Consider the following 8,992-nt stretch of genomic DNA (forward strand, 5'->3'; position numbering starts at 1 on the left):
CTTTAGGATTGTTCTCTTTTTTAAAACTGATCTTTGTAGAAACTGTGGTGTAACGGGACCAAAACATGAAGTAAAAAGAGCACAAAATCTCTTGATGGACAATGTTTTTTTAAATTTGCTTTAAATTGTGGATCACTGATAAATTATTCGGGTAATAAAACTGTGTGTCAAAACCTTCTGTTTGTTGAATGATATTTTAAGAAAAGCACAAGAGAAATGCAAACTTGACTTTKTCTTTTTGGACAGTTTAAAAATGAGCTGCCTCTGTTTTTACCCACCAGGAGTACCACGCCCTGAAAGACTGAGAACCTTCACCAGGAGCTACACATGTGCTACACTARCGTGTTTAGAAACCAGCTCTTTTAAAACTGACTGATCATGAATGAKGATCATTTCTCACTTGATCTCCTCCTGCAGAGCGGTCTTGAACAGTCGGAGAAGCAGGTACTCCTCTCTCTGGTTTGAGGCGTAGTTATACAGAGTGAAGATGACAGAATCCATGAACTTTGTGGATTTATTCTGTGGCATCTGGAAGATCAGCTTGGCCAGATACGTTGGGTTGGTCTGAAAGGAAAACAAACATTTAGAGAAATTATCAGATGGAAAAGTGACTTTATGACTTTGTGCTTCATCTATAAAGTGCAGGTGCTTTTTAAAAATCTTTTACAATCACCACGTCCTGGACAACTGAGGATCTACACCAACATGTAGACGTGTGTCTGCAATAAAATAYGACTTAAAAAGTTTCCACAAAAACATTTAAGCAAAGTATTTTTACCTGTAAAAGGTAAAAGAGGTGCTGRTAGGCCTCCAGCTTGACCCTTTTCTCCTTGCTGAGAGCCTTCAGGCCCCCCCTCTGCTTGTTCATCATCATCATGTCTGACAGCTGRCTCTTGTTCTTCTTGGTCAGCTTCTTGCTGTGGGACACCACCTCCTGCAGGGTGATCTTGTTCTTCACCAGCAGGCCGATCTTGATGTCCATCAGGTTCAGGTCATTCTCCAGCTGCTGGTTGGAGCGGATGTTTGTGACCACCTCCTCACGGAGCCTCATCAGCTCCAGCTCCTCCTGGAAGTCCTGATCGCTGTGGTCCAGCAGGTGGACGAACTTCCGCACCACGGCCATGGGCGGGTCCTCAGCGCTGACTACAGAAATATCACATTGCCGTCATGTAATTTCAACACAACTCTGAAAGACTGTTGGAACAGAGCAGAAGCCTTACTTAGAGTCTTGTAGTCATCCCTRGCTTTGTTGGCTCGAATGAAAGCTTGAATCTTMACCACGTCATCGATCTGAGGTAAGAAACATTCACTTGGATGATCAATACACTTCATTAGTTCCTAACAAATCTACATTAAGTAAAAGAGAAAATGACATCACAGTATGTGTATGTGATAAGACACACAACTCACATGATCTTCAAAGTACTTGAGACGATCCCTGTACTTCTTACGAGCTTGATGCATGCGAACCATGGACTGGATCTGAGAAAAACACAAGTCTGTTCATCTTTACTGCAACTTATTTTTGTCCATCCGTTTTCTTCCTCTTATCTGGGGTTGGGTCCTGGGAGCAGCAGCCTGAGCAGAGAGACCCAGACCTCCCTCTCCCCAGCCACTTGGACCAGCTCGTCTGGGGGAATCCCAAGGCGTTTCCAGGTCAGCTGAGAAACATAGTCCCTCCAGCGTGTCCTGGATCTTCCTCTGGGTCTCCTCCCAGTGGGACATGCCCGGAACACCTCACCAAGGAGGTGTCCAGGAGGCATCCCAACCAGATGAACCACCTCAACTGGCTCCTCTCGACGTGGAGGAGCAGCGACTCTACTCTGAGTCCCTCCTGGATGACTGAGCTTCTCAACCTATCTCTAAGGGAGAGCCCAGACACCCTGCAGAGGAAACTCATTTCAGCTGCTTGTATCCGCGATCTTGTTCTTTCGATCACTAACCAAAGTTTGTGACCATAGATGAGGGTAGGAACATAGATCGACCGGTAAACCGAGAGCTTTGCCTTCTGGCTCAGCTCTCTCTTCACCGACAGACCAGTACAGCGCCCGCATCACTGCAGACACAGCACCAATCTGCCTGTCGATCTCCCGCTCCATGCTTCCCTCATTCATGAACAAGACCCCAAGATACTTAAACTCCTCCACTTGGGGCAGGACCTCCTCCTGGAGGCGGCAACCTACCAGTTTCCGGTTCAAGACCATGGTCTGGGATTTGGAGGAACTGATCCTCATCCCGGCTGCTTCACCCTCAGCTGTGAACTGCTCCAGTGAGAGCTGGAGATCATGATCTGATGAAGCCAGTTTCTGTTGTTCTAATAAAAAAGCTTTACAGATATACCTTCACAGCCTCTTCGGTGTGATCTTTCAGGTAATCCTTGCGCTCTTTAAAGGCCTTCCTCTGTTGGTAACCTTTCCAGTGGGCCTGAGGAGACGTTCATTCTGTCAGACTCATGTTCGTCTTCATATTTAATGTCAGAGAAGTGGCTTTAAACACCAGCTCACCTGTATGCGTGTGACAGCTGGGTCTTGGGATTTCAGGAAGTCCATCCTCTCCTTCAGGCCTTTTCTAACCATGTAACCTCGACAACGAGCCTGAAGYTTTGTGATTAGAGTCTCATTGGCCAACCAGAGCTGTTCTCGGTTGTAAGCTGTGGTTACCCCAGAAACCACCCCCTGGTAAAGAGAATAAAGGCATTAATGTGGTTTTAAAAGAAAAAAAAAAAAACAAAAATGAAGCTGAAGAAGCCCAGGAGGGGACTCTGACCTGGATGTCCTCTTTGTTAAGCTGGGTGTTGTTTGGTACAAAGCCCTCTGGTTGCACCCACGTGCCCTCCTTGGTCTGCAGGTTGTAGAAATAGTTGTGTCCTCCTTTCACCCAGTGCTGCACCCAGTCACTGCCATTRTCTCCTGGGCAGACACATTTAACYGATTTATTATACTTTTCTCAGTCACACATGGGTTYCCATTTTTAAAAAGACCATTTGAAGTAGATTAGACTTTAGTGGAAATATTGTTAATAGACAATGATAAATAATATTAGGTTGTTGATAATGTTATATTATTATAAATTTTAWTTAAAAGCTCTTTTCAAAACACCAAATGTCTCTTTACAAAATAAAGCAGAACCTAGAGCTAATGCATACATATGGTGATAGAGCGTTAGCAGAAAGGTGGATGTGGGCTTAGAAGACATGTAGAATCTGGTGTCGTCTGCATAGCAATGAACATTGATACTGGATTTATGGTCTTATGATATTACCAAGGTGAAGCAGACACCAATGAACACCAGTAATGGCTAGAAATAAATGTGTTTTGATTTGAGTTTGCYGAGTGAGGCCAAAGAGATGATATAAACTTAATTATTAATTAAAGGATGTGCCAGTGATGCTGCCTGGTTCACACAGCAAGATTTTTATATTGTTGGTTGATTTTCAAAAACTGAGAGACCCCATACATGATAATAAAAAAATCATAGATCTAACAGGTTTGGTCCTATAGTGTGTGTTGTGCAGGTACACAGCAAAGACAACACACCAACAGATTTCACTCAAACATTTAGATGGCAGATGGGAAATCTCACAAGACCTATTGAGATCAAATGTGAAAAAAAAAAACAGGAAGCATCTTCAACGTCCACACGACGTCCTGTACTTTAGATTCCCCTCCATGTTTCCATCACCTCACTTTCTGATTGGCTACTAGGGCTGCCACACACGATTATGTTTATAGTCAACAAATCACTGATTATTTTTTTTTGATTGGTCGACTAATTGTATCATACGTTAATTGAATATAAAACATACAGCTTATCCCTCCAGAATGCAGCTGCTATTACATAACCATCGTTAGCTATATACTAACTAAAAATAATTGCTGTGGAAGGCAAGTTCTGCCTTGCAGATATTGCACAGGTTTCTCTTTCATTTTCTTAAAATGATCCCACACTTCTGAGCCATGATACCAGAGCCTGTCTGTAATGTCTTGTGACGTTCACGGTCTACCCCAGTTACCAATACTGTGCATGTGTGTCAAGGACAGAAAGGCAGATGCAGCAGTGGAAGGTGTCAAAGCAGTTTGGAGAGAACAATCCCCCCCCCCAAAAAAAACCCTGACTAATTAGTTGTCAATTAGTCGACTAATTGTGGCAGCCCTATTGGCTTCACGTCACATTCAACAAACAGGCTGTGAGCTTGTTTGTCCTCGGGGAACACCTCACATGCTGGGATATCGGGCCAAGAAAATCCAACATGTTGAATATCCATGATTTGAGGTCAGAGGGGTCCTGACGTACTTATGAGCCAACTAGATCACCCTGAACACACCACACGTCAGAAATATCTGCTCAGATTATCTTKAGAGCCATCATGATAATCTGAGCATCCTTMAGAYTATCAGGAGGGCAAAACCAGACCAAAAATTGACAYATTTATCTTGCAGTGTAAACTTGGCMTAATCTTTCTAATTCCARTTCYAATTTTTAATAGTAGTAGTTGTTAATATTTATTGTTTAGTAGAGTGTTCTGAGAAATGATGCATACAAAGACACCCCCACCCACCCACTGCTGCTCAAAAAGAATCTTCAAAGAACAAAAAGCTGATCTGAAATATTATGTAACAGTCAAYAAAAAAAGAAACTGTTCCTCTCTTCCTGCTGTCAAGCATCAACAGAGCAAAACACWAAGTTTAATCTGAGTTTAATCAAGAGATTTAAGCAGATTTTTGTCAATCTTGTTATATAAAATGTTAAGTTTTATTTAAAACTAGTTAGAATCTCATTTTTCTRTGTAAAAAATATTAACCTTTGACCCCTCAGCTAAGACAAAATGAGAGTAGTTTTGTCATTTAAGGATTCCTGGACCTCTTTAGAATGGGGGATGAGTTTCTGAGCGGTGTGTGAGCTTCTGTTACAACTGCCTGCACCTGTGCAGGTGCGGATAAAGGTGTGTCTGTTATGGTCTGAAGAGAGYCAAGTAATGTTTTGTTGTTGAAGCTTAACTTGTTTGTTTTGGGATTTCATCTCCTGGACTTTATCTTCAGCTATTGTTTCTGGTCACAATAAAGAAATAAAAATCTCMGATTTCTTCTTACCTTCTTTCTTTTTGTCCTCTTTAATTTTGGCCAAGTCGTCCTGATAGGTCTGAGCACACTCCTGAGTGACGCCATAAAGTCCTGCTCCAGGATTACGCAGAGCAGCCAGAGTCTGAGCTGCATCTCCACCTTCCACTGCCTCATTAATGGCCTGGATGGACTGAGAGACTGCAGATACAAACATCAACCTTTAGTCTGCCTGACAGAAGCAACAGAGCCAGGCAGAARCATGTGTGTACTCTTACACTGTAAGGCATCCTTTGTATTCTGGTTYGACCTTAAAATACCATCCTGGATCTCATCCAGCCACAGCACAGCAGAGGGATCCTGTGTCTCCTGGGGGGACACAAACAATGTCAACATAGACTCACAGCACTTCCAAAATCAAATTCAAAAAAGAAAAACAATATACACACTTTTATTCTTAAATAGTATGATTTGRCCAAAGGTTTTAATCAATCACTAGCTATGTTCAGAGCATTAAGAAAAAATGTGCCTCAAAATACTTTGTGTGAAAAAATGAAAACCTAAACTTCCACTATAAAGAAAAATAATAATTTTCACAGATTTTTGTTTTAAAGCTGTTTCATGTTTTACATTTTATACTTCAGCATCACTTCAGAACTAAAATATCTGTTCTGAGACTTTAATCTTTTGTTGATTTGTGAATAGAAGAACCGAACAAGTGTCATTTATTTTTAATGGTTGCATTTTCGTTCTTAAAAGTAGAACATGGCAGCACAGCTTAGATGTGTGAAAGTTTATCTCAACACACCACAGAGCTTCTGGAATTGTGTACTTTGGTCAGATGTGAGGATTGTGAAGCACAGCAGCGTGTTGGCAAAAAACCAAACACCAACACTCTGCACGGTGGTGGAGGGCTGATGGTTTGGCTCTGTTTTGCAGCTACAGGACCTGGACACYTTGCAGTCATAGAGTCCATCGTGAACTTCTCTGCAGACTAAAGTATTCCAGAGTCAGATGTGAGGACAGCTGTAGTAGTAAAAACTTGGACTTTACTAGACCAGGGTGTAACAAAACCACAGCAGCAAATCTGCAACAGAAAGAACTGGCTGAAAAAGAGTGGGACCTTTAGAGAACTGTAGAAATGGACGTCTACAAACCTCAAAAAGAGTYGGCCAAAACTCCCTTTTAACCAAGTGAGACACTGACAAAGTATTACAGAAAAGCCTCATGAAGAGTTACTGCTGCTAAAGGAAGCTGTTGGATCATCATGTGGACACTTTTYCCACAAAACACAARCAMAAAGATAAAAAGTGGAAAAACAATGTCRGACATTAATATCAGCCCAGTTTTTCTTATCAGACCAATACTGATTTTCTAAAMTATTACTAATATTGGTCCATACTGMTGTTAATGCTGATATATCCCTAATTTTAAGAAAACTAATGTCTGATTTTACACACAGCATATTACTCACAACCTACATCACATGTCTAACTAAAGRCCCATGGGCMAAATGTGGCCTACCATGAGATTTTGTGCCCTGTGAGAGCTTCAAGGATGCATTATTGTTTTAAACTAAGTATATGCTGCCAGTATTGACCATTAACTACATCACCAATAATGCATGTTGATTATTTTACTTACAAAATGTGGAATTGCAAAATCTCCATTTTGTTGCATTTTTGTTGGCTACTTGTACTGTAGCCCAGTTGTACTCTAAGGTGGGAATTTCCCACTTGCAAGTCATTAAATTTAAACTGAGACTTCCATCTGGTGGGAATTTCCTGTCAGAAGGYGGGAGAGTTCAGAATTCAAGGTGGCAGCAACTCACCACAACACTGGTGTTATATTCACTGGATCTAATTATGCCTATGTGTGTTAATCTGTTAGCAAATAACATGAACTACTGGACATATGTAATTCATCTTTGATAAAACCATCAGTAGATGTTCACCTACATCTGATACACTTTAGAGTCAACCTGATTTATGAGGAGCTGACCTTAGTAAACACAAACCAATTAGAACGCAGCCATTTTAAAAAGGTTACTTTTTAAATGTTCAAACCTGTTCYGATGTGTAAAAACAATGAAAAGTTGCTCTAATGGATGAAACATGTTCTGCCTCTATTGTTCTTCTCACAATGGTAACTTGCACACAACCAAARCTATTTTAAACATGAATGGTTAATTCCACAAAAGCTGAATATGAAACCCTAATTACCAGCTGAGACAACTGTAATTACGCCTGGATAATGGTTAGATTTCTATTTATCTGTATGAAAAGCAGCTGGGTGAACATAACAAAACAAACATGATTGCGCCTTTTTTAATGCAGCATTTGACTGAAATGACTGAATTGTAACRTTTGTGTCTTTTTTAATGACGGCATGTCTAAAGTATGGAAGTTCTTCCTGCCAGCTGACAATAAAACAGCAGTTTGGGWTTTGTACAAGGATTTTTTGTTTGGCTTAACAGCAGCAACAGCAGCTGTGACGAGCTGTCAGGAAAAAGCCACCTGCTTTATTTTCAACTGAAYAAATGTTTGAAGAAACTTTTAGGTTAGAATCATGATTAGAAATGTCGTGCAGGTGCAAGCTTTGATTCATTTTATTCTTAACCTTTATTGTTTTATGGTATAAATAAAATGCTAATACAAAGATTGTTTTCAAATTGTTTATAATAATACAATTCATTAAAACAATCACAAATATATGAAAAGATAAGCTTAGTGAAAAGACAATTTGTCTATGCTGCAGTTTTATTGCTAAAATAGCATTTTAAATTGTTTTATTGGCCTCGCTTCTCTCTCTCTCTTTTATTTTACCAGGCAAAGCCATGTAATTTAACCTGTGCTTGCTCATAAAGATCTTTTTTACAGTTTTCTGTTGTTYATATCAATCATTTCATCACTGCATGCTGAATATTCAGGACTTTTTATTGTTTAACTGCATTTATTTTGTTATTTCCATGCTGGAGTTGGCACTTAACTTTATATTGTACTTTATAAGTCTCTATTAATCTCTGTGTGGCATTCTGAAATGCTGAATTTGTCTTTGGAGGAACATTGGTCAGTTGGTTAATTGAAATAAGAAGAGTTGATGGTGGCAGTCCTAGCTGGAGTGACAGAGGAGGATGCTGGGATAGGGTGAGATGGAGGCAGATGATCCACTGTGCAGAACACAAACTTTAATCGTAGATATTTATAAAACTATCAATTGTACAATTATTTAAGGGTCATGTTAAATAGGTTTGACAAAAGTGGGCATTAGGAGTGTGGACAAATTGTCTAATAATAACTCTTCTAGTGAAAATATCACAAACTCTTTGTGCATYATTTGCTTCTGATCCCTCATCACAAGCCAGTGAAGTCTGGTTAGTTCAGAGCTGTAGTGATTGAAGGCTGCSTCCAGAGGGCGCTCTCTGTGTATTAAAGCTGCTTTCTGGAGCACACCCCTTCATGTGCTCCTGCAGGATAAATGAAAGGAGTTGTGTRTTTGTGTGTGTGTGTGTAAATCTGACACTCGATCACAAAGTTTTATCTCCAGTAAGGAGAAGGTGTGGAGCTCGGACTTTACAGTAAACAGACCCGAGTCAGGGCTGAGGAGTGTTTGTGTTGCTGCTGCTGTAATTGCAGTTTGTGGGCGATGAGTCACYGCAGCTGGCAGGAGGGGCTAGACGGGGTGGGGCGTCAGAGAGGGTGGGGTGGACGRGCTGCTGCAGGACTCCTGTGAGGTTTGATGAGGTGTAAAACTTGATGAGCGCATCGTGAAAATACAGGAAGTGAAAGCCGAAGCGGTTGACTAAYTAAACTGTCGAACATTTTACTCTTCACTTCAAACTTTCTTAGATCTTTGCATCAGCTGCAGGAAACTTTTGTCCATATTGTTAAAGGAAACACAAGCCAGAGATGGAATAAAAACAGTCTTCCATGTCC

At 40.7% G+C, this 8,992-nt stretch overlaps 1 protein-coding gene across 1 annotated transcript in view; it reads right to left on the reverse strand.

The window, feature by feature from the left end:
* Positions 1-8,992, reverse strand: part of LOC106533090 (ras GTPase-activating-like protein IQGAP1) — a gene marked incomplete at its 5' end in the record, with an annotated part of 33,351 nt that overhangs the window by 13,573 nt on the left and 10,786 nt on the right. Inside the window, 9 exon segments of the mRNA XM_014029304.1 lie at positions 401-564; positions 779-1,143; positions 1,221-1,290; positions 1,411-1,482; positions 2,341-2,424; positions 2,505-2,675; positions 2,767-2,909; positions 5,091-5,258; positions 5,336-5,426. Of these exon segments, the coding sequence (XP_013884758.1) occupies positions 401-564; positions 779-1,143; positions 1,221-1,290; positions 1,411-1,482; positions 2,341-2,424; positions 2,505-2,675; positions 2,767-2,909; positions 5,091-5,258; positions 5,336-5,426 (1,328 nt within the window).

Source organism: Austrofundulus limnaeus, unplaced genomic scaffold (assembly GCF_001266775.1).
Source record: "Austrofundulus limnaeus strain Quisiro unplaced genomic scaffold, Austrofundulus_limnaeus-1.0 Scaffold881, whole genome shotgun sequence".
In the NCBI taxonomy this organism is placed as follows: Eukaryota; Metazoa; Chordata; class Actinopteri; order Cyprinodontiformes; family Rivulidae; genus Austrofundulus; species Austrofundulus limnaeus.